Below are 26,602 nucleotides of genomic sequence, written 5' to 3'. Positions count from 1 at the left end.
CAGGCACTTATCTCAGTTATGAGTCCCTGCATTAACCATCACTCACTGCAAAAAGAGGTTTCTCTAAGGCTGAGAGCAGCACTAACCCATAGGTAATATATAAAGACTTAGAAGACAGTTTGCTACCGTGTGCATTTAGCAAGCCAACAATAGCAGCTTGGGGCCTCTGAGCTCCCCAGTCATGGGCTTTTGATCAGATATACAGTACCAGACATGAATTCCCTTCCGTGGAGTGGCCTCAAGTCCAATCAGAAAGTGGCTGGTTACTCCCACCCCTGTAAGAGTCATGCCACCTATTGTAGCTCACCGCATCCCCAGCTGGGTAAACCCATCGATAACCTTTTCCCCCAGCAGCTTTCACAGCACCTTAGAGCACTAGAAAGCTAGCTGTCAGGGAGAGGTTTCCAGGCCAGTGCTTGCTTGACTTCTCCATGTCCTGCAACGGAAGTGCGTGGTGTTGGTATTATCATCCAGTTCTGATGAGCAAGCAAAAGCAGTGGCAGTGGCTTGCATTATTCTGCGGCCTCTGTGATTTCCCTGAACGATGACTCATAGGGTGCTACCCCGCACCTGGCGCTGTTACTTTCATTTAGTCACCTATGGCTTCTGAGAACAGCATTATCCACCCACTTAGGTTACTTTGGGGAGATATTTCTTGATAGCAGCTTGATTTCTATTTCGGTACTGGGAAGCATTTACCACACACTTGTTTAAATGTATAGCTGCTAGAATTTTTTTCTTTGATAGAGGTCCCTAATGACTTTTAAAAAAATGGGATTCTAGGCATTGAACACAGGGCATCACATGTATGCAGCCTGGCCAACTACCAAGCTTATTCCGAGCTCCAACAATGAATTTTTATATTCTATTTGAAGGACATTATATTTGAAGGCTAGTGTCATGCCTAGTATTTCTAACTACTTTTTAAGGTCCTATTATAAAGTGATCATGCATTTATTCATTTAAGTATTTTCAAGTCTGAGGTTCTTGACTCTTCCCAAAGGTTGAATATATTCCATTTATTCTATATATTAAGAATAGCTTACTTTGGGGCTGGTAAAAATGACCCAATGCCTAAAGGCTCTTGCTACCAAGACTGATGACCTGAGTGTAATCAGAAGTTTTCTTGTATCCTGCCCAGCCCATGATCCTGCAGCCGCTTATAAAATAATCATTCAGAGGCTTAACCTGAGTTTGATCTCTGGACCCACATGATAAAAGGAGAGGACCAACTTCCACGCCTGTTCTCTGCCCTACCATGTGCCTGTCTACACATATGTGCTTGCTTACACACTGTCCCTGCCTGTGCATGTGTGCCTGCCTATGCACATGCACACTAACAAATCAATAAATAAATGTAGTAAAGCCTTTTTTTTTTTTTTTATTAAGGATGGCTTCCCTTTTACTGTCCAGTACCTGTCCACCTCCTCACTCCCGGGACTTCTCACATCTGCATATTGTAACTATTGTTCTGTACTTTTAAGAGACAAAGAACATGGATTCACATCCTTCTGTCCTGCTCACATTTGCTTATCATCCATTTCCCCCACCCCCACCCCAGAATATTTAGTAGCTCAGCTTTTCTCCTTTCCATAGACTGCAAAGATTATCAGGTAGGCCCTCTGTACCTGTGCTGTGGGGGAGCATTTAGAGAGTTGGAGGCATTCATCAGGTTAGTCAGCTGCTTGCTCACAACCCAAGGCCGGTCAGCTCCAGCTTTCCCGATGAGGTCATTCATAGCTTATCTAGTTTGTTATTAACCTTTCCATCACTTTTTGGTTTTCCTGATTTTTCTACAATTTCTTGCGAATCTTACAAGTTCTTCATCTTTTTTCATTTAAACATTTTATTTGTTATTATTTGCGTGTGTGTGTGTGTGTGTGTGTGTGTGTGTGTGTGTGTGTGTGTGTGCTCGATTTGTAGCCGTGTGTGTATAGCTCAGAGGACAACTCTTTGGAGTTGGTTCTCTCTTTCCATCTTTATGTAAATTCCAGGGATTGAACCCAGATTGCCAGACTTGCGTAGTCCGTGGGCAAGTGCCTTTACCCACCGTGGAGCTCCTTTCCCAGCCCCCTTCTCCCCCACTTTTTTTTTTCTTCATCTTAATGGAGATTCCATCGCTCCTCATTCTCCAAGGGCCCCAGGATTCTAAGAACTCTTGTGAGATTGTACCACACGTTCACACTCAGTTTATTTAATCCCTGAAAAGAAACACCTTTGTAGGAGTCCGAGTAAAGCGAAGGTGTCCACGCGGCCATGTGTGCGTACCCTGAGTTTGGTTTTCCCTCACCTAGTTCAAGTACACAGAGACGCACCCCTCGTTTGTTCTGAGTCCCCTGCTAACTGTGTGCCGTCATCACAAAAGCGACGCCGACGGCTTCTGCCTGCAAGCAGTTTGCGATCGTGTGGGGCGGAGAAAGTAGGGAGTACCACAAAACTGTCATCCGCAGATGAAATTAGTACAATTTCTGTTTCCATTTTTACACTTTACTTTGGTTAAATTTATCTTAAGCTTTCTAATCATTGTGCTGTACGATAATGGAGGACAAAAAGAGAAAAGGCAAAATCCGCAGCCGAACACGTTCCTCTGTTGCTGTTGAAAAGGTGTGCTGTAAGCTACACAGGGCAGATGTTGAATTCCCACCACAGCTGGGTGGAGGATGCAGACACGGTGCAGTGTTCTTTTAGCCTTGTAGCTGTCTGTAAACTCCGATGAAACATTAACCATCTTGGACAACTATCTCCTGCCCAGAAGGATCCCCTAGAAGGCATACAACTAAACTCAGCTGAAAAACAAAATTCTGTAATTCCTGTCAGCGATCCTGGCTGTCTTTCAGTGGTCACTGTGCCACAGTCACAGAACCGGAATTGTTACAACATGCATGGTTAAGGCAGTCTTGATGAGGACAGGAGCTTTTTCTAAAATCTTCCCTTTCCATAAATTTATTCCCAAATCTCCTAGGTTAGCCCCAGGAAAAAGACAAGTTAGTGGTTTTCAGAAATCTTGAGGGAAAGGCAAGCAGTTAATTTCTGAGCTGTTAGTTAATTTCTTTGGAATGCTCATATAGTCTGTTAGCCAACATTACTGATGACTAATTCCTAGTCTTGACAACAGTTTTCTCCTAGCTCAAACGTGTTCTTCACAAATCACAGAAAACCCTGACCAGCTAGCACAGCTCTGTTAGACACATTGGAAGCTTCAAGGTCACTGTTTGTTTGTACACACACACACACACACACACACACACACACACACACACACACACACATCTTTGACATCATCTCTTTGAACTGCACTTGAGGCCATTACCTCATAGTGAGCACAGCGCGATCCCTGACTACATCAACACATCAGTAACTGTTACAGAAATATCACAGGCCCAGGCTCTCACGTGAGGAGTCTCTGGCCAAGAGGACTGCTGAAATGAAAGGCTGTGAGGAAGACAAGCAAGCCAGGATCCTGGTGAACTGAGCTTTATTTCTAATAAAAGGAAGGAAAACAAGAACAAAACTTGGAATGCAGTTCAAACTCCAGTTTGTTTTCTTTACAGGGACCATTTGTTTCAAGTCTGTCCATGCACAATCAAGCATTTTTCTTCCTAGCTTATTGTCACATATTTTTAAAAGAACAGAGATTTCCTTCTGACTCCCCTCCCCTCCTCCTCCTCTGCACTTCTCCATTGTTTTGGAACAGAAATATGACTTTAAATAACTATAATACTTTGGATTCTATTTGGAGGCTTGGCTGGTCGGTGTGAGCTGTTCTTATCCCAGCTGGAGGGTACAATGCAGGAAGCAGGAGCGAGGCCAAGCTTGTCTTTTTGGTGCTGCCTTCATAATGCCTTACTTGGTGATGTGTGGGCAACCCTCCATTATGATTCGGGAATCACAGAGAATTAAGAGCAGGGAGTTGAGGCTGAGAGCCACTGGGCCATGATCTCCAACTGAGTTGGTTCAACTCTCCCACCTCTGTGTGGTGGTAGCTAGAAATAGGCCATGGTGGAGTTTTTACAGCATTCAGATCTGCAAATGCTGCTGATCAGGGCTGGGTGGTTGTGTTGGGGGTGGTCTTGGTCTTTCCCTCCCTCCCTCTCCCTCTCTCCCTCCCCCTCCCTCCTCACTTCTTCCCTCCCTCCCTTCCTTGCCTTATTCCTCCCAAACCTATACCTAAAGGTTGTGTCTGGTTAAGCGTCACCAAACTGCCCTCATGTCGTCAGCACAGGATGGCAACTCCAAATGTGTTAGGAGGGTCCACTTGTGTCAGCGCTAAACGGCAGCTTGAGGACAAGGAAGTCTCCGTCTCGTAATATCCATGAGCAATCTTCTAAAGCTCCACCAAGTAAATCCCCATGTGTGGCAAAGGGCACGTTCTACAGCTGGATTTTCCATCCCCACCAGAAGCTCAGAAGTGGCCCCTGTCCCCACCTCCGAGACCCTCAGGCAAACTGCTGCCACTCTACTATTCTTGTGGTTCCCACGAACCTGAGTGTTGGGCTTCTGGCTCAACCGCTGCTTGGCACATAAGAAGTTTGGGTGCATTGAAGTTAAACCCTGGGGGCTTCTGAGCCTTTCTTCCTTGATACCACTGATAGTGTCTTAGCCACCTCAGTGATGATATGGAGGCTGTGTGGTAGAAACAGACCAGGGAATGAAAGCGTTTCTCTCTAGCTGTCAGGACAGCCTTAGGAACAAACACAGTTCCTCATTTTCCTCCTGAAGACTTCTAGAAATGGCCTATTAAGGGTTTTTGAGTAAAGCCTGGAGATCCTCAGTCATAAGTGGAAGCGGTACTTGAGAAGTCAAAATTTTACATCCAGGTTACTATAATTCAAGGAACTGGTTTTAATTCTTGTGTAGTGAAACCAAGAGGCAAAAACCGTGGAATTTGTATTGAATTAGCTGTGATTTGCTTTTTAAAAATTAAATTAGGATATCACTATGTAGCCCAGGCTAGCTTAGAATGCATTATGTAGCTGATGCTGTCCTTGGAATTGTGATTCTCCTGCCTCAGCTTCCTGAGTGCTGGGATTGCAGGTGTGGGCAATGCCTGGCCGTCATGACTTTATTAATTAAGCCTCAACAACAATTTATTCATTCATTCATTCATTCATTCATTCATCCATTCATTCATATTCCAATATGGAAATGAAGGAGAATCTTCCTCTGGAGAAAAGTGAATGAAGCTTTCTTCAGGGTCTTTGGAGTTGCCATTGTGTTATGATTCAAGTTTATTCTTTGACCAACCAATGGTTAGAATACAGAGTATGGTTTCAGTTTTTAATTGCTTACACTAAAAATTAAGCTCTATGGGAAAAACTTACAGTGCCCTCCCCAGAGTAAGTACTCTGTTAAAATTTTTTTTTTTGTAGAATTGGCTTGCAATAGGAATATTAACTCATTTTTTATAACAAACTAAATAAGAGGTGACCTGGAAATAACTCATTTAGCCAATGAGCTAGCAGAAGCAAAATATCTCCCCGGTTTTTCCAGCTCAGCCTGTGACTTCCCTTCTCATCTGGAACAGTTTTCCTAGACTGTGAAATCCCTGGAGACAGTAACCACCAGTACGTTCTTCTACTACCAAATGCCTGGCATTCTCAGATCACCAGTGAACATGCTAAAGAAGACTTTGACATCCGCTCACACAAGTCACCCTACTTGTCTGACTGCCATCCACTCTGTTTTCAATCTTAATTTTAAAGTACCAAGAAGAGCTATTCTAAATTTCCCTTTTCAGCAATACACACATGTGTAGGGTGGTGTTTTTAAATAAACAGATGAAAAAAACTAGTGAAGAACAGTGTGACTCTGTGGGCAAGTCTAAACTTTCTACCAAGCATAATGCATAATGCTTTTATATTTTAGGTAAAACCTATCAATAAATGGAAAACCCCTACTCAAAATCTACTTATAATATTTCAAAAATTTCCTATTTATACTATTCCTACACAGTTCATATATGTTGCAGTCTTTCATTTAGAACAATTTAAGATATTTTTCTCTTCTGAGGTTGTGATTTGGGAGCTTGTCTTTTATATTTCCTCTTGTACATTCTTCTGTCAATCGATGGACACATTCCCGTAGGACCAGGATAGAGAGAAAGGACAGAGAGGCATTTGGGCCATTACCTCAGTTGGCCTGTGAGCCCCAATCTGCAGGCTGATTGGCCCGCCTAGGATGGTTGACTGTGCGGTGGGGGAGACTCTGGGTGCAAGCACGCCACACCTTCATTGTGGCGGACAGCTGTCAGGTAAATCTTCGTTGGTGGCCACAAGTGTCATCAGGAGAGAGAAAGTGGGTACTGAAGACAAACAGTTCCGCAGTCCTAGAAGAGCGGCCCCCTTTGCATCCTGTGGCTGGTGAGTCATGCCTGTGGATCCAAAACAGAGTCGGCAGAAGGCGAGGGAAGAAGGGAAGGATGCCCTCCCTGCTGGCAAATTTGGAAAATGCTCACTTTGGGCATTTTTGTTGGCTTGAGTGGCAGCTGATGAAAATAAGGTAGTCTTGAATTACTGGGAAAGTATTTTTTCTCATGGCTACATGAGGAACAGGCTTTACTATTTATGTACATCTTAATTTTTAGACATTAAAACTATTGGCAGATAGCCAAATTTAAAAATAACCTGTGTTTTGTACTTTCTTGGTGTGTAACTATAGAACATTCCTTGACCTTCCTCTGCCCTCGTTCCCAGTATTTAGTTACCATGGTTCCTAACAAAGCTATTTTTTTTTTTTCTTGACATGACAGGATGGCAGGGCCATCAGAAGGCTGGAAATGCAAACTCAGAGTGTAGTCTTATGATGTGCAACTTGTTTACCCACTGTGATCTTGTCACAGCTTGTGATCTTTCTGTGCTTGTCCTCCAGTTTGACATTGCCTTCAAAGCTCCTCCTCAGACACCTAGCCCCTGTGTTCCTCTGCTTCAGCTGGAAGGAGCTTACTCATCCCCTAGGGATCAGCTGAATACCACCACTCAAAAGTGTCCTGGGATAGGGATGTAGCTACATAGGTGGAGTGCTTGCCTAGGATATACAAAGCCACAGACCAGAGTTCAAAACCAGCCTGGATAAGTGAGACCCTGCTCAACAAACAAACAAAAATCCTGCAGCAGCAGCAGCAAACATCATTCTTCAAAGCTTACACTCTTGTCCAGATCTGCAGCCTTCTGTCTTTGCATCTTTCTGATTTCTCATCCTTTCAGGAGTGATTCTACATCAAATTTACTTAATTCTCAGTTATGAAACTATTACCAAAGTGTACCCAAAGCTTCCTTTATTTAAAAGAAAGGATGGACTGAAATTTCTGCTTGGTCAATTGTTGCACGAGGGACATTTAGGTGGGAGGCCCTATTGCATTTGTTTATCATGGATTTACAAATGATGGCAGTCTGTGTACACAAGTCCTCCAGGGATCTGATGGCCTTGAAGCTGGACTAGCTCTGCCCCAGACTTCCTGAGCATGATGATATGCAAAGCAAGACTTCACATTCATGCTCTGAACATCCTTCTATACTTAGTTTATAAAGCTATAACCATTTTCATATTTCAAAGTTAAGACACCTCCCCCTCCACAAAAAAAGAACCCTCAGGGCACAATTTCACAACTTGATTTCTTTCTTTGTTTTTAAAATTATATTTATTATTGCCATTAGTATGTGTGGTATGTTGTGTGCATGGTGTGTGTGTGTGTGTGTGTGTGTGTGTGTGTGTGTGTGAGCACATACAAGCCATGGCACATGTATGGAGATCACATGATAACTGTGAGTCAGTTCTTTCCTTCTCCCTTATTCCAGAGATTGACAGCTCCGGTCACCAGGTTTGTGGAATAACCTTTACCCACTGATCCAGCTTCCTAGTCCACTTGCTTTCTTCATGACTGGTTTCAACTTTGCTCTTTAGCGCTCTTGAGTTCCTTTCCCCAACCACCTACTTAGGCAGGGAAGTTAACCTGAATATTTTCTGGTAAACTCGCTATTATCGGCTTGACTTAGTCTGAGATGAAATTAAAATTCCATTTCAGTCTTCCAGTCTCCTCTCTCAAACTCTCCTTCATATTTTGGGGTGTAAATGAAGCCCTGCACATTGGTGGTAGGGGAGAGGGGTCTGCTCAAAGTAACAGACAGCCCAGCTTTTGTCTGCGTTAGAGTGGGTCATGGCTGATGTGAGGGCTGCCTATATAATTAAAAAGCCTAGTGCAGAATGAAACTGTGGGAGGGAGGTGTCCAAGGACAGTTAAGAATTTCAAGCTGGGCCTGTAGTGCGGGCTTAACAATGTTGGCCTCTGTACAGTAAAGGCAAGACGATCAGAAGTTCAAAGATCCTTGGCTACCCGGGGACTATGAGGCCATGTGATACATGTCAAAAAACAAAAACAAAGCAAAAAAAGGAAATGAATAATCAGCAGCCTGAAGAAGCAGGGGCCTGTGTGGCTGCTCGGCTCACACGACGGTGAAGCCCGCTCTACTCACTGCTGTCACGGCCCGGTCTGACTCGTGGTGAAACAACCCCACTACTCTCGGTGAAGTACCTGCCTCTCCCTTTCCTAACATCCCTGGAGCTCCATCCCAATTCACACCTGTGCCGCAGACACCCCGCACCTTCCGTTTCTGCCCCGGCTTTGGTGGTCCACCCTGAAAGCCCCCTGCACTGATGACGCATGTGTCAGCGTGGCAGCTGCCTCTCCAGTCTGCCTTCCAGCTTTTACTGGGCAGTTGGCCACTTCTGCGTGTCTTACTTAGTGGTGCTAGAGGCACAGACTGCTAAATCTGGAGTGTCCGTTTGTGTATCTCGCGCCACCGGCCAGTGCCGGTGGGAATCCTCTGGAGTTGCAGCCGTAGAACTTCACGGGAATTCCTTTCCTTTTATGTTCACTCCTTCAGCAGTGTATCCGAACGAGGAGGAGGGCGGGACAGAGGACGTCCTTGCGGTCCTATCTTTTCTCTCGTTCTGTTCTCATTTTCAAACCATAGCCAACTGGGGACAGGACGGAGAGGGGTGGGAGCTGCCCTTCTCCAGCTTAGATGCACCCCATCCATCAAGTTTGACACGGTTTAGATCAGGGTGGGCAAACTAAGCGCTCAAGATCACACTGAGCCACATCTGGTCCCTTCTGTACCGACTGTCATTGCCTCTTGCATGGAGCAGAGCTGAGTAGAAGCACCAGAGGCCATATAGCTTGCAAAGCGTGAAGTATTTACTGTCTACACACACAACTTGCCCACCTAGTCCTAGATGCTCACAGCAGAACATAGAGTGGCCCTGTCCCTAGTACTTAACGACATGGCAGTATTCAGAGGTATCTGAAACCTCAACAGTTAATCTGTCACAGGATGGTACTTTCTGCCATAATACTGCCGGGAAGGACCCTCACATACACAGAGAGTACAACAAGCTTGTGGCTTCACGCCATACAGTGGGTAATGTATCTGAACCTTATTGTCCCCATTTTACAGATGAGGAAATTGTGGCTTGGAGGAGTGACTTGTGCAGGGTTACAGCCCTTTCGGTTCCAAGGAGTTAAGAGCAAAGAGGATTAGGACAGTTGGGAACACAAACTCCAGGGCTATTGACTCATGAGGTTATGGGGTTGGTTGGTGAGCTGAGGTAGGGTAGCTGCAAGGTAGGGAAGAATGGTGTCTAGGGGCCCTAATGTTCTTCACAAAACTGTTGCAAAGGTGGTGGCATATACATACTTCCTGGACACATGCTGGATCTGAAATTTCTGTGTTGGGGTGTGGTATTTTACACATGTTAAATTCTTAAAGACCTTCATTAGTTTAATCACAAAGTTCTCCAACCTTATGACCAACATTTGCATTCACTCACCAGCCAAGTTTATGACAATTGGTTGGTTGATGAAGAAGTCACAGTCTCTTGGTCTAGTGTCAGAGTGGTAAACATCATTAATACCCTAGACAATGAAGTGATTACGGTTACCCTCACAGCACACATGTTGATGGGAGTGATTTTTCTCCTTTTCCACTTCCTTGGCTTCTAAGTTGGCTCCATTTGGCTTTATATGTGGGTGCCTCAGGCTTTTATTTAATCTATACTAAGGAATGTTCGAGGACAATTAGAAAACACAGAGCCTGGGTGTTTAAACTAGACATGCATTCCTTACTCCTTATTCCTTACATTCCAAATGAATCTGAAGTTACCATGTCACGTTAAGAAATAGTCTAAGGATTTGGAAGGTGAGACATCTGCAAGGTGAATAGAGCTGACACACGCAGGCACTTAGAACACATGGAGTCATTGTCAATGCACTCACGGACTGGTCAGTTCCATTTTCCAGTTTTCTCCTTTGTCAGCATGGGACAATGACATCATTCCTTTCACTAACCAAGGCTAATGCTGGCTGTCAAATGGGATTTGCCTCATGTTTCTCAAGAGTATAATGAAATTATTCAAGAATGTTTTTCGTATAAGACAAACATTTTTATAATATGAAATTTTTGCAGTTATTTTAATAGGATAATTAGCTCGTCTAGAAACCAGAGTTTTTTTTCTTTATTTTGCTAACTGAAGGACTGGTTCAACTAATATTCAGTTGTCATGATAGTTATGACTTTGGAGTGCCAGCGATTTTTACAATTTAAAAAGCTATATGTAAAGACTGTGAGGGCCAAGAATATAGAAATGTTTGTCTCCAGGCCTTGTATGAGACTTTCATTTCCAATGGACCTGGAGAGATGGCTCACTCCGTAGAACCCTTGTGTGAGCATGAGAACCCGAGTCCAGCCTCCAGCACCCTATTAAAGGCCAGGCTTGGCAGCAGGTGCCTGTGAGCCCTGCCTGAGGGAAGCAGAGACACTTGGCTTCCTGGGGCTCATTGACCAGACACTTCAGCTCAGTCACTGAGCTTCAAGGTCAGCGAGAGACTCTGCCTCAAGACATGGTGGGAAAGTGATTGAGGAGGACACCAGAGCCTAACCTCTGACCTCCACACCCATGAACACCCACCTGTAAGACGAATTGCTAAACGTTCTTATTCATTTAAAAAAAAAACAACAACCCAGAGCCAGATATTGAGGTAAAAACTGAGAGATCAGAGAAGCAGAAAGAAGCCATCCACGTTCTTACCTCTAGAAATCCTCAGCCAAAGAGAGCTACTTCCTGTATACCCAGGCTTATATCTTTTCTGTGCCCTGCCATCTCACTTCCTCTCTCCACCCAGCTACATCACTTCCTGTCTGTCTGTACAAACCTCCAGACAGAGAGATTAAAGGCACGTGTCACCACGCCTAGCTCTGTTCCCCAGTGTAGCCTTGAACTCACAGATATCCGGATGGATCTCTGCCTCCCGAATGCTAGGATTAAAGGCATGTGCTACCATTGCCTGACTTCTATGTTTAATATAGTGGGTGGCTTTTTCCTCTGATCTCTAAGTAAGCTTTATTTATTAGAGCACAAATAAAATATCACCACACCCACCCACCACTCAGGGTGGGGAGCACCTTATGTACTATGGAATACAAAGGCAGTCTTGGAGAAGAAGGGAAGAGAATGTGGTCTTAGGAGAACAAGATATTGCATGAGTTGAAATTAGAGAAAATGTCTCAGATTGTGAGGTTTTTACATTGGGCAGTGTTGTGTGAGGCTGTGGGAGCCTTATATCCTAAAAGTGTATTTCAGCCCATTGCAGGTGGCTATGAATTCCTCAGTACCAGTGTTTCTGACCTGGGGATATAAGGTGCCCTTCAGACTTTGACTTGCACCTTGAGAATCCAGATTGTCCTGTGTTCTAGTTAAGGCTTTCCCAGGTACTGGCCATATTCTATGTGCCAATAACTATCTATACCTCATTTTGCCTATCTTCATTTTTATAATTATTTCATCAAGTAGGAAAAATAAAAGCCAAATTCACCAGAAAAGTGCAGAGATCATAATCATGTACATTGAAGAGCCTTATCCTGTGTATGTATCAGTCAGTAGTTCTTGATTATATACAGTGCTGAATGTGACAGTGGCTTCAGATTTACAGTAATGTAATATCATAAGCAGGCATAATGCACAAGTTGGGAGGATTATTTAGTGTTTGAAGCCCTCCTGGACTACATAGTGAATTTCAAGCCAGCCAAATTGGCTTGGTAAGACCCTGTTTCAAAGAAATAAGGAACCCAAAAAAGCTTTCATACACTTATAATAAATGTATTTTAAAATGAATTTAAAGGTCATTAGCCATTGATGTTGAAAATATATGAAAAACATATCAGAGATGCCACTCCATCATCACTATTGTACATATCAGTCTATAACTAAATGGATGAGTTCTTTTCTCTTTTATAAATTGACAATAGCATTGTTTATGTTAAGGAAGGGAAAACAAAACCCCAAATCCCCGTAGTAGATACTATGAACAAGTAAAAGAGGCAAATTGTGATACTCAGGCTGCAGGGTCCCAGCCTTTATGGTGTCATTTGTGCATAGGCTATAAGAACACCCAAGGAGACTCAAGTCCTGGTCCCAACTGCTGTACTTACCGGCAGTGTGCTCCTGGACCTCAGTGTCCCGGTTTTAAAGAGGGAGAGGCGAAGGGGTTAGTGTACAACTCGATTTAGGGAGGTAAACCAGAAACTATTTGTAAGAGCTACAGTTTATATTCTAGATGAATCCACAAGACGAAGACCAGAAGCTCCTCAGGAACGCACCCCGACAGCCTGTGATGAAGGAAGTGGTAGTTGGAAGGCATGTGCTCAGGAGGGCAGCCACGGAGGGAGCTGTACTAGCCGCAGTGAGCGGGGAGACTGGAGGTGGCCGAAAGGACAGTGACCACTCTTGACAGGCACCAGCAGTGTACACTAGAAGCCCAGGCTTCACGTTGGCAGAGTCTGCCCTGTCTCTTGCTGTGGGCACTTGCACCCTGAGATCTGGGGTGTCTTGGTTACCCTCTTACCCAGGGGAGCTCAGACTTCCTGACTTCAGAGGAACTGGGGAAAGGCGAGGTGTTTGCATCTTGCTGGTTTCCACACTGCCAGGATTTTAGTGTCCCTGAGTGTGCCTGCTTTCTGTTCTCTGAAATCAATGGCTGCTCTCGTCTGTGGTTCTTTTACATGATTAACTGTCTTCCTTCTTTTGTTTATTGTTATTTCAGTGTTGCAGATGAAATTGGAAATAAGTGCTATTATTTAGTGCTCCGTGTTTCCAACAGAATGCTTGTGTTAACTTCAATAAGTCTTTCTTTTTTTAGTGTTAGGAAATTCTCCAAATATCATTCATTGCTTTTGGCAATTGCTAGTCTGAACATAGCTAGTCTTTCTTGATTCTAACTAGATTTTCAACTGGTAATATTTACTGGAAGCCATAAGTTCTATAAGCCTTTATTTTATTATCTAAGGTATTTTAATCAAACAGCAATGTCTATTAATAGGTATTTTGATGATATGAAGAAATCTGATTAATTCTCAAGATGTTATGTTTGCCAGGTAATACGAACAGCAAATGTACAAAATTTCTAAGGAAGGGGGCTGGGGTAATAACACCATATGTACAGCACCTGCAGCACAAACATGGCATTACGAAGACCTATGTTTAGATTCTCAGTACCACGGTACATATATCTGTAACCCTAAAACTGGGGTTTGGGGGTGTGTTCAGACAGACAGATGCCTGAAGTTCTCTGGTCAGCCAGTCTAGCTGAATGACCCAGGTCCAGTGAGAGACCCCAACTCAAAGCTAGAGTGAGAGACCCTGACTCAAAAAATAATTTGGAGAATGGTTGAAGAAGACTCCTGATATGGACATCTGGCTTCCATGTGTTGTGTACACACTTGTTATCTACCACATGTACAAGCCCAAGTGAATATATATATATATATAAAACACATCACACACACACACACACACACACACACACACACACACACACGATTGACAAGGGAGAAGAAATGCTACCTGTTGCAATAATCAGAGGAGATTTAAAAAGCACAAGAGTGGGGCCAGTGAAATTGCTCAGTGGGTAAAGACACTTGCCACCAAGTCTGGTGACCTGAGTTCAGTCCCTGGGACCCACATGGTAGAAGATGAAAACCAACTCCCAAAGTTGTCCTCTCCTCCACACCTTCATCATAGTATGAGTGCAGCCTCACACAGGTGTATGCACATGTGTATATATACAGAGAGAGGGAGAGAGAGAGAGAGAGAGAGAGAGAGAGAGAGAGAGAGAGAGAGAAATCATCGTAAAACAATTTAAAATATGAGGGTGGAGTAGTCTTTTTGCATTTATCAACTTTTACTTAAAAATAATATTGCAAGCCAGGTGGTGGCGGCACACACCTTTAATCCCAGCACTTGGGATGCATAGGCAGGTGGATCTGTGAGTTTGAGGCCAGCCTGGTCTACATAGGCAGGTGGTTCTGTGAATTTGAGGCCAGCCTGGTCTACAGAGTAAATGCTAGGACAGCCAGGGCTATACAGAGAAACCATGTCTCAAAAAAATAATAGTAATATTGATGATGATGCAAATTAGTAATTTCTTATATATACCTGTCTATTTTTTAAAGTCTTCTTAAAAGTGTGTGTTTTATGTTGTGCATATTTCTCCTCATACCCCCTTTCTTGGCCCCTTTCTTCTACTGTTGGACTAGATTGTTTTATGAATTCAGGAGCAAATATATTTTTACATTTTTAAACACGTGTTACGTGTATGAGTATTTTGCCTGCGTGTTTGTCTATGCACTGTGTGCATACAATGCCCTTAGAAGCCAGCAGAGGACTTCCGGATTCCTTTGAACTGGAGTTACAGATGCTTGTGAGCTGCTGTGTGGGCACTGGGAATCAATCCCTGGTCCTCTGAAAGAGCAGCCAGTGAGCTTAACGGCTGAGCATCTCTCTAGCCCCATGAGCAACTATGAACATGTAAAAATAAAATGTGCCTGCTGTGGTATGTAGTTACACATCTATGCAGAGACACATCAATGTCGGAAATGGGTGGGAGTCAAGAGTGGGAGTTCAGTTTCTCTGACGGCGGATCTTGAGCACGAGGCGAGGACTATGGAGAGGAGGGCCAGGGGCAGCACAGCAGGTGCTGTGATGAGGACTTAACGTTTGGAGACTAAGATGACTGAGGAAGGTCACCCTTCATCATCACTCAGTGCAACGCTCACATTGTGTGCTCTTCTATTTCCACACTGCTCCTTCACTCTGGGGGACTTCCCTGACCTAGTCCCTTGCACGTTTTTAAACCTTTTTTTCCCCTGTAAAACTTTCATCGGTCTGCCGCTATCACCCTGGAGTCTCATTAAACAGAACTTCCTAAAGCATCTCAGCACAGTTTGGGGCTAGGGCAAAATAATATTTTTCTGTTTTGCCATAGTTGTGGTGTTTGCTTTGGCCTTTTGGTTACAGCATGGTTGTGGGGGCTCAGAAAATCCTCTTTCCTCAAATTCTAATGATTCATGAGACTGCTTAATGGGGTATTCAACTTGTCTGGCTAGATCTAGCCTAGCAGAAGGAAAACATTTACAATTTAAAAATATGGTTGTTTCATAGATTTAAAGAATATAGACAATGAGGGAGAAAAAGAAAAATGTGTTAATATTTAGGGTAAACCTAGGAGAATACTGTAACATTTGGGGTAAATCCAGGAGCCTTTCTGAACAGTGTTAGCTGTGACGATGGAAATCTCTGAGAGATGTTCTAACATTCCGTGGGCTGGGATAGTTTCAATCGGATTGAAACAAGTAACCAAGATGCACATAGGGAATAACCTGGTGGTGCAGAGAAAGGAGGGAGCGAGTTGGTTGGTTTTTCTCTCCTTTTTTCCCCAATATAATATTTTTATTGATTATTTGAGAATTTCCCATAATGCACCCTGATCATACTCACTTCCAAGTCCTCCCAGGTCCACCCCTCCTTTATGACCTCCTCCCCCAACACCCCAACACACACACACACACACACACACACAGAAGAAGAAGGAGGAGTAGGAGGAGAAGAAGGAAAAGAAGGAGAAGAAGAAGAAGAAGAAGAAGAAGAAGAAGAAGAAGAAGAAGAAGAAGAAGAAGAAGAAAGAACGAAAGAAAGAAAGAAAACTGAGTTCACTTTGAGTTGCCCCTATACTCACTGAAGCATAGTCTCACTAACACCTAGTGGCCAGCCCTTTAAAGATAACTGAGTCCTTTCCCATCCCCACCCCTGCCAGAAGCCTCAACTATGAACAGCTACACATCAGCATCCCTATCACCATTCTTAAGAGTTCTCTTCAGTGGCCTCCATTGCCAGCACAGACCATGCACCTCAGCATGATCTCCAGTGGCAATGCAGACCAAGGACATCAACATCACCATCTACTGCAGCATGGACCACGGACACCATCATGATACATCATGTCTACAGCAGCATGGACCATGAATATCAACATAGCCTGATTCATAGAGAACATAAAACTAGAACCGACTATTTCTTTTGCCCCTGGTTTTAAGCACTTTTTTTTTTTTGGTCTTTTCTCTCTGAAATAAAGAATGAGGACTGTTCTGTGGTAACAGTTCAGCACTGCACTGGCTGTAGGCCTTTTTGCTAGGCCACACTGTGAAGCATAAGCTTCTCTGTAGTGACAGGGTTACCTTTTACTGTATGTTAGGTTTTTTCCTTATAATTCTATGAAGTAATTAAAAAATATAAATATATACATCCATATGATATTGTGGATTCTCATCTTATATACTGGGTAGGCTCTTGAAGCTATGGATAGAGAAAACAAAACCAGAAACAAACAGGGGTTGGGTGCTTGAGAAGCCTATGAGCATAGAAAGAGCCAAACTTTTGCAGAAAAGAGGTTTTTACTGATGGTAAGGATAGGGGTTATTTTGAGCAGTGTTGAATCACAGGGAAAGGAGTATGTGATATGGACCAAGTGTAAGTGTGAGTGTGCCTGGGAAGGTTTGAGGTTAGGGTCAGGAAGGGCCAAGGAAGCTTGGGACTAGAATGGACCTTTAATTGTTAAACGCTTATCTCTTTTCCTCTTTTCTTTATTTTTAAAGAGAATATTGTGGTGTGCGTGCGTGCATGCATGCATGCGTGCGTGCGTGCGTGTGTGTAGGGGGGTAACTGGGGAGGCCATAAGAGGCTGGTGCTGGAGCTGCAGGCTGTTGTAAGCTGCAGGACACAGGTACTAGGAGCCCACCTGTCCTCTGCAAAAGCTGATGCTCTTAGCACTGAGCTATCTCTCCAGGATTTTCTCCAAAGGCTTTGGAAATGCCTGTTATTTCAGCATAAACAACTCCACATATTTGTGTTTGTATTTATAATTCATGCGATACCACCCATCTGACCGAGGGCTGTGGTCCTGCCCGGTGTGGAAGGCAGCAGGAATGGGGAGGAGGGAGGACCATAGATAAAGGAGTTGCAGAATGGTATTCAGCCCTTCCTTTCTTCCCACTCTGCTCAGCAAATTCCATGCCCTGTGTTGCTGACAGGTTGCTATGAAAGGAAAAGTAAGTGTATTTAATGAACTATGTTAGTATGGTTTGCTTATGAAAGAGAAGAATCTGTGCCCCCAAATAATGCCGGTTTTCAAAAAGAGCTGCAAAACCTGACGTGAATCTTCAGTGTATTCTACCTGTTTTCTGTGGGAAATCTCTTTTGAGGATATTCCACGGAGGGTTGCAAAGTTGTCTGATTTCTTTCAGGGAATTTACCTACAGTTTTCAAACTTGTAGCCTGGCAGCAGGCTATTGAAGGCCTGTGGGGCTCTACCTGCCTATTCTCCTTGTAAGCACAATGGACTCGATTTAACCATTTCTCATTAAATGTTTGCTGTTGTTCCGCTCTGAGGTTTTTAAGACAGTATACATGCATGTAATGGTCAATCCCCGTTCAGACTTTATGTCCTGTTTCCATAATGTGTACCCTTAGATCAGATTGTTTCTCAGGAAGGTCTTGGAAAATTTATCATTTTACATGTTCTGCATGCATTTCATTGGTTTGGATGTTTTTGTTTTTTTCTTTAGTAACCAAATTTCAATTACTATATGAAGGTGCCTGTGGAGGGGAACATATGCATGCATTTCTTCGATTCCATTGTTCACACCAGAAAAACATTATCTCATGAGCATTCATGATTTTTTCTCTATCCTCTGATTTCCACCATTAGGCATATGCTCAGATCCTGGCTCTTCCCAGCTGAGTGACTATGGGAACTCTGTTCTATGTTTTTAAACCTCATGGGCCTCATCTGCAAGTCTCAGAATAGCAGCACCTGCAGAAGAGTAGCAACTGCTGAGCCATCTCTCAAGCCCCACTTCCTTTCTTAAAAGTTGTCTTGGAACTTAGGTTAGCCCACAAATAAGCTGCGATATTGTACAGTAGGCATGCTCCAAAGTGCCCTGGTTTCCATCGTAAAATAACGTCAATTTTTTTTCTTTACCAGAGAAGCACAAAAGAGGCTCTGAAATTGAGAAGTAATCACCGAGTCAGTCAGAGGACAGTATGACAATGTCAAGGAATGCTTTTCCAGTTCATATTGTTTACAGTTAGAGAGAGCGCTCACCCATAAAAGGGTCCATTCCATTGTAAGAGTTAATTTCAAAAAAAGACATGAGATGTTGGTTTTAATATACATGTGAAGACTTGAATATTCACTATTTGAAAGGAGATATCATACCGTGTTTATTTATCTGTTGTAAAATCTGTTTTTAAAAGCTTTCCTTAGTTCCTAAATATGCCTGGGTTCCTAAGGGGAAGTTATGTTCCGGTAACAAAGTCATTCTGTTTGGAATGAATAATGAAAATCTTGTGGCTTAGCTGTTTCAGGGGAACGGCTGTTTATACTGTGAATTTTAAATAAGGCCATGTTTTAGTTACTTTTTTATTGCTGGCAACTTACAGAAGAAAAAGCGGCTTGCAGTTTCAGAGGATTGCAGTCCACCATGGTGTGGAGCGCGGCAGTGGGTAGGCAGGCATGGCGCTGTAGCAGCAGCCGAGCACTTGACCCACACGCACAAAGCAGAGAGAATGAACTGGGAGTGGTGTGGGCTTTTGAAACCTCAAGTCCATCCCCCCCCCCGTGACACCCCTCCTCCACACCTGTTAATTCTTGCCAAGCAATTCCACCAACTGGAGAGCAAATATTCAAATATACGGGCCTGTGGGGACAATCATCATTCAAACTACCACAGACCACCTGCTTCACCCAGGATTTTATGTCTTAAGCAATTTTTTTAAAATTTTATAATTCATTTAATTTTAAATATCTGCCATGGATTCCCCTCTTCCCACCTATCCCCCGCCCCCACCCTCCCCAGATCCACGGCCAGGCCCCAGGTGGAGCTCCGGGAGGGAGTCCAATTGGCGAGAGAGAGGAGGGATTGTATGAGCGAGAGATGTTGAGACCATGGCTGGAAAAAGCACAGGGACAAATAGCCAAACTAGTGGAAACACATGAACTATGAACCAATAGCTGAGGAGCCCCCAGCTGGATCAGACCCTCTGGATAAGTGAGACAGTCGATTAGCTTGAACTGTTTGGAGGCCTTAAGCAAGTTTTGAGGCACAGCCCCAGGGTAATAGAGCTCTCTTCCACTGACTGAAGTTCTGGCCTCTGAGCTCAGTGTGTTGGCTGGCAGCTTCTCTGTTGGTCCTGTTCTCTTGTGCTAGGGAGACAGCCCTAAAACATTCATCATATAATAACTAGAATGTTCTTCCCATGCAGTGTGCTCATACCTTAGCTGTGGCTTTCTCCTTTTTCTCCAGAAAATATTGTTTCAAGTTTTTGTTTTGAAATTGATTATTTTCTCCCAATTTTTTGATACTCTTACCACTGTTAGTGACTGATAAAGAAAACCCACCTTGAAAAAAGAGGCTATGGAAAAATTAAATTCCCCGTCACTGTGTGCTGTCCCTTCTAGGGTTTTCCCGCCATTGTGATGTTCAGCTCACCCCTGGCGAGGTTTCAAATGTGAATCTTCCAGGAAGGGGTTTTATGTAGAGTCTCAGTGTTATTTCAAACTTGCTGTGGTGAGTTCTTGTATAACCCACGCTGTTTTCCCTATAACTGATATCTTAGTGAGTGTGGGATGGCGACTGCAGCAGTGAGCCAGGATGTGTGCATTGCTGATGACCGCCATCCATGCCTCCCTCAGACCTCCTCTCTTCTTTTGGCTGTGTCTCGAGTTCTAGGGTCCCGTCCTAATGCCGCAGTCACATTTCTTTGTCTGGGCTACCACAGTTTTCACTGATTTTGATAACATTGATAATTTCAAGGATTACTGCCTAAGAGTTTTGAGAATTCACATCTGTGTTTATTTCATTAATAAACTGCTGCTTTGGGAAGGAAGATCTCAGGATACATTGCCATTCTCATCTTCCTGTACCCGACAGGATCAATGTGACTGAGAACAGTTGATGCCAGGCTTGATCTTGCTTGAGATGTTTTTACTTTTTCCTGAAGACCAACCAAGTGTTTTCCTAGAAATTTTAATATTGTATTCACCGAGGCTACTGGGAAGCTAACAGGAGCTATTCTTTTCCTCTTTATTGGTGAAGTTTGTAAAGCTGCTGTAAGTGTCTAAGTATTTAGACCAAAATAGTTTTAGCGGTGATGAAGAATGCCTCTTTTCATGTGTTGCAGGTGGGAATGAGATCGAGAAACCAAGGTGGAGAAAGTTCATCTAACAGGCATGTCTCCTGCCCCAAGTCCTCCATCATCAGCAATGCTGCTGGTACAGGCCCCTCAGAAGAGGCAAAAAAGAATAAGGCAAATCGGAAGGAAGATGATGTCATGGCTTCAGGAACTGTCAAACGGCACCTCAAGCCATCTGGAGAAAGTGAGAAAAAGACCAAGAAGTCTTTGGAGTTATCCAAGGAGGATCTCATCCAGCTCCTGAGTATAATGGAAGGAGAGCTGCAGGTAGAGTCAGGCTTGTTCCTGAAGGACCTATCCACCCGTCCCTCAGTGGACTGCGAGCATCTTTGGGAAGGGGGGCTTATCTTCCTCGTTTCTGTCTAAATCCTAATGTGGGCACAGGTTTTCACTGAGAAACTCTTTGTTTAAAGAAGGACAAGTGACCAGGTGCTGATTCCAGCTTCCAGCTTCTCTAGAAGCATAAAGTTTCTTCGTGATATTATTCGGCAATCGTTAATTCAGATTCTGGAGAGAGGCTATCCGATTTGGTCAGGGCTCTGACTGACAGATGTAGAAATGTTAGGAATGGGAAAACGGCATGTTGTGCTTAGTACTTTTGTGTTTCTTCTAGGAGGCGGGGAGTGGGCAAGAAAGCTAGAGCCTTCAGCTTTTTTGCTTTACCTTGTTACATTTCTCTGTGATCCTCAGCCTCGGTGTTCTGGCTCGTCTTAGGAGATGAGACCCAGTGAACATGATAGCACATTGCGAAGAATCCGCATGGCTTCCCAACACTTTTTCAAGTCTGCCATTTCATTTGACCTCAGTAAAATGTAGACATCGTTATACATATTTTATAAATGAAGCTAAGGCTAGGAGCCAGAAGCTTGTCCAGATCTCATCTCAGGTCTCCCAGCTCTTGGTCCAGTGATCTTTCTGCCTTCCCACACCAACTTGTTCTATTTTCTGTGAGCCAGGACCATCCCAAGAGGTCTGTGTTTTGGGGGGGATTTAGGAAACAGTTCAAAAAAATTTTTTTTTAAATTTCTGAGCTTAAGATAATTTTTTCTGACAGTAAGGGAAGAGTAACTTTTTTTTCCAAGGACAGGATGACTTAAGAATGAAGTTATTGTTTTCCCTTTTGTTAGTTTGTTTGTTTTTGTGTTTGGTTGCAAGAGCCTCCAAGGGAATACTAGCAACTGCATGAAGGGAAACCTTTGTTGCCTTGCTGGTTCTGTCAGTATCAGAGAGAGAATCTGCAGCCTACTCTAAGCTAGGGTGGCTACTATGTTCCTCTTCCCATCTGTGTGTGTGTGTGTGTGTGTGTGTGTGTGTGTGTGTGTGTGTGTGTGTGCACGTGCACATAAGGAATCCTCTGGGATAAAAAGAAATAGAAAACATACAGAACTAAAGTTTAAACACCACAAGCAAATAACAACCGAACAAAATCATTTAAATTTCACAGCAAAAGAAAAACTTTCCAGAACGCAACCGTTACTAAAAGCAATGTCACCACTTCTAGAAATGTGGTCATTGTTTTGTCTATTACATTTATTGGGTAGAGTTAAATGATGACCCCAGCCTTTTAAGTGGTGCGGTGCTCCAGTGACTGCTGAGGACTGAGTATGGTGAGGGGGTGTGTGCCACCTTCAGATCCTTCCAAAGCAACACCGTCTTCTTGCCTCGTTTCAGCTGTGTTGGTTACTGTGAATCTGGGGCCCCTGCAGGCACTTGTTCTGTAGAAGGCTATTATATCATGACAGACTCTGAGGCCACTCATGTGGCTTTTAGGGACACAGTGGCACTGCATATTATTCTAGATTGGTATGCAAAAGATAAGCTCATACTCCTGGGAACCCAAAGAAAGTAGACAGATGTCCCAAAGACGGGTGTTTTCATTTATCTCTTTGACTACAGGGTATTTACTTACACAGATTCCTGGTCAGTTATAAAAAAGTAAAATGTGTACAATATCATTCGTCAGGGAGAAGGGTAACAGGAACGAGTTCCATAGTGATTTAAATGGCAAAGCAGATAATCAGACACACACATACAAAGGAGCCTATATGTACACATTTGTAAATGCACATTTTGCAAGGTTACATTTGTTTAAGAGGAGAGTGATCTTGGATTTGGAGATGCAGAGATGTTTTTGTAGTAGACATTTGTGCTCTATTAGCACCATCACATTGGAGGATGGTATTGTGGCTAACAGTGGGAAGCTGTTCATACTAGCAAATGGGAGTGGACTCATGAAAATGTGCTGGCTGTTTGCTAAGCTTACTGGCCAGGAGAAGGGAAAGGGTTCTGTCTGAAAGGCTGGCGCTGGGAGGAGAGGCAGGACTGTGCATTGGGAAGTAAGTTACTATCAGTTCAGGACTGGAGGGATGGCTCAACATTCATGGAGTAGTTGGTGTACTGTTTCTCAGACCTCCATTGGCCACCAGTCTCTCTATGGGCTGGCTGCATGTGACTCATTACCCTAGAGATGACATCCCAAGGTCCTCTCTAATACTGGGACTGTAATGCAAACTGTAGATGACTCACTCTATCTCCTTTATATCACAAACAATTATGCCCTTGGCCCAAGAAGGGTCAACCTTTTCTATAGTTGCTATAGATCTAAATTTCTTGCCTTACATATAGTCTAACATCCTGCCCATCTTATCACTTGCATTCTGGGAATGTTCACATGGGGTTGGACTTCGGGAACTTTATATTTACCCTTGATTTCCAGGAGTTTTCTTTATGTAAATTCATATGCAAACTCACAATCCAAAGACATTGTATAGAAAGATACTTTTTTTTTTATAATTTTACAATACCATTCAGTTCTACATATCAGCCACGGGTTCCCCTATTCTCCCCCCTCCCACCCCCTCCCCTTACCCTCAGACTACCCCCCCATTCCCACCTCCTCCAGGGCAAATCCTCCCCCGAAGACTGCGATCAACCTGCGTTCAACTCAGTCCAGGCAGGTCCAGTCCCTTCCTCCCAGACTGAGCCAAGTGTCCCTGCATAAGCTCCAGGTTTCAAACAGCCAACTCATGCAATGAGCACAGGACTTGGTCCCACTGCCTAGTTGCCTCCCAAACTGATCAAGCCAATTAACTGTCTCACCTATTCAGAGGGCCTGATCCAGCTGGGGGCCCCTCAGCCTTTGGTTCATAGTTCATGTGTTTCCATTTATTTGGCTATTTTTTTCAATAATTGAGTAAAACCAACATTTATTATAAGCCACAGATACTTTTTAAGCAAGAGAAATTGAAGAATTCTGTTTCATTGGAGGGACAGAGTGAGATCAGAGCCCAAAGTTTGGTGTGTTGCAAATATTTAATGTGGGGCCAGTAGAGATGGCATGTGCTGGGTACTACGCAAGTCTGGGGGTTTTGTTTTCACTGCTCAATGGCTGGCAGTAAGTGATAGAAGTAGGAAGCCTTAGGGGGACACATCTACAGGTCAAAGGAAGTAGGGTGGTACACAGAAGAATGGGCTTACAGTGTCAAGGGTACAAGACAATGATGAAGTCTGTTAGAGGAGGACATCTTCCAGACTTTTCCTTGCCACACTTCAGCAGACGCAAGCTCGCCATCTCAGCACCAGGACCAGCCAATGTTGCTGGCATCAAGGTTGCTAAGCTGGTTTCTGTTATTACAGTTCTGTCCTTGACTGTTTCCAGTAACACGTGCTTTCTAATAAATTGGAACACTTTTACTCTCTGAAAAACTAGTTACATATTTCCCAGACTGAACTGAAAGTAATGAAACTGTACACCCAAACCAATGTTTGGGCACCGTGATTCATTTTCCCTTGTATTTATTCTAAAATAGCACTTTTAAGAATCCTGTCAACTTGGCTGTACTAAAATCAACAAAACTTCAAAGGAAGTAGTAATCTCATCATAAAAACCACAACACAAGCCGGGCGGTGGTGGCGCACGCCTTTAATCCCAGCACTCGGGAGGCAGAGCCAGGCGGATCTCTGTGAGTTCGAGGCCAGCCTGGGCTACCAAGTGAGCTCCAGGAAAGGCGCAAAGCTACACAGAGAAACCCTGTCTCGAAAAACCAAAAAAAAAAAAAAAAAAAAAAAAAAAAAAAAAAAAAAAAAAAAACCACAACACAAAAGACTTGGCAAAAGTACATTCTTGTAAAGTCAAGTCAAAAACAAAACATGAATAAATTCATTTTCTTGACTCAAAAAATCATTTTATATTGTAAGTTCCCCTGGCTTATCTAGTTCAATACATTTTAGGGGGGAAATCTCTCTAATTGGATCTCATCATTTCTCCCTTTGTTGTTATGTTTTGTTCTCTTCTCCCTGCATCTACAGAGACATGGAGGAGAAAACTAGATAAGCCAATTAGATGATAGATCAGAACTCTGTTGACTTTGGTGTTCTGCAGGCTACGTCACACAGTCACTGACACACTGAGAAATCAGTCTCTAACCCTAGGCAACTGGCAGAAGGTGACATATCTCAGACATGGCTTATGAAACAGTCTACTATGTACAAAGGACTTCAGCTCCCTCTGCTCTGCCCTTTCGGAATGTCTAGCCATTTTCTTTAATACTCTTCCTGAGTTCGTCTCTGCTTCTCCATCTACTGAAGGGAAGCCTATTCTCGGCACATCTTTCTCGCCAAAGCAGTTCATTTATTCTTAGAACTTTAAATAATCACTTAATAGTGGTTGTTTTACAGCATTTGAGGAACATTATTATGGGAGAGCTTCATATACTTACTATTTTCAAACTTAGGATCCTCCTTATCTCAGCCTGAGGTGTCAGAGAGCTGAGAGGTCCATCAGTCAGGCGGGCAGAGAGCTCTGCATGAGGAGGGCTGGAGCTCCCTTTGGCTTTATGAATTGAATCACTGGGAATGCTTTCCAAAATGATCCCAGGAATTCTAAGCATGAAAGGAAGTTAAAGAAAAAGAGAGCATGCCTATCAGAAATCTAGGAATTTAGAAAAAAAGAATGGTTAAGAGTAATTTAAATCTGAAGTACATACTCATGCATGGCAGCAGGGGCTGATTACTTCCCTCTTTAGCTGAGCAGTAAAACATGTTTCACACAATAAAGGTCTATTGGTGAAATTATTAAGGCCACTCCTCGTAGTTAAAAAGGAGGTTTATTTTGTGGGGTAACTCACAAATGAAGGGATAGGCTACAGGGTCTGGGGAAGATGTAGCGCAATCTGGCAGTGTTCTCTGGAGAACTCTGTTCTGTCTACCTCTAGCATCCAGGGTCCGGGAACGAAGAGAAGGTGGTGCATTTGGATCTCGGGTCTTCAGGGCCCTCTCTTGGCCCCGTCTTGTAGGCATGACAGTTACCGAAGCCGCAATGGGGGTTGGAACTTCCAGACCAAAGCTGGAATGGCTACCCACTACAAAGGTCCTTAGAATACACATGTTAACCTCTTTATTTCAAAACCGCCACATTACTTTTCTCAATCTTGAGCTTTCTTTAAGAGATGTAAACAGTGTGACTTGAAAGCTAAATCCTACAGAGAAATGTAGTAGATTATTTTTTCTTTAAGAAAAATTTTTATTCATTTTACATACCAACCACAAATTCACACCCCCAGTCTTTCCCCACTTCCTTTCCCACCCTTCCATCCCTTCCTACAAAAGGATAAAGCCCCCCATGGGGAGTCAGCAAAACCTGATATATTCAGTTGAGGCAGGATCAAGCAAGCCCCTCTGCCTGCATCAAGGCTGTGCAAGGTGTCCCACCATAGGTAGTGGGCTCCAAAAAGCCAGCTCATGCACCAGGGAAAGATCCTGATCCCACTTCCAGGGGCCCCTTAAACAGACCAAGCTACACAACCATCTCCCGAATTCAGAGGCCCTAGTCCAGTCCCATGCAGGCTCCACAGCTGCTGGTCTAAAGTTCATGCTTGTTGCTTGGCCCTCCGAGTGTTGACTCTGGACCTCTCTTCAGTCCCTGATGTATGAAGGGGGATGTCCTACCTTCTAGTGTGACTGTTACTAAACTTGGTTAATATATATGCTACTTGGACAAGTTTGAATGAGGAAAGCAGAGACAGGA

At 43.5% G+C, this 26,602-nt stretch overlaps 1 protein-coding gene across 3 annotated transcripts in view; it reads left to right on the top strand.

The window, feature by feature from the left end:
* Filip1 (filamin A interacting protein 1) overlaps window positions 1-26,602 on the top strand; it is a 166,728-nt gene that overhangs the window by 49,681 nt on the left and 90,445 nt on the right. For all 3 annotated transcript variants that reach the window (XM_028879851.2, XM_028879852.2, XM_028879849.2), the window contains exon 2: window positions 20,566-20,844. In XM_028879851.2, coding sequence (XP_028735684.1) covers window positions 20,572-20,844 — 273 coding nt within the window. In that variant the 5' untranslated portion in view covers window positions 20,566-20,571. The remainder of the gene's footprint in view (window positions 1-20,565; window positions 20,845-26,602) is intronic.

Source organism: Peromyscus leucopus, chromosome 7 (genome assembly GCF_004664715.2).
Source record: "Peromyscus leucopus breed LL Stock chromosome 7, UCI_PerLeu_2.1, whole genome shotgun sequence".
NCBI lineage: Eukaryota > Metazoa > Chordata > Mammalia > Rodentia > Cricetidae > Peromyscus > Peromyscus leucopus.
Note: the sequence above shows the minus strand (reverse complement) of the source record. Positions and strands in the feature narration are given on the sequence as shown.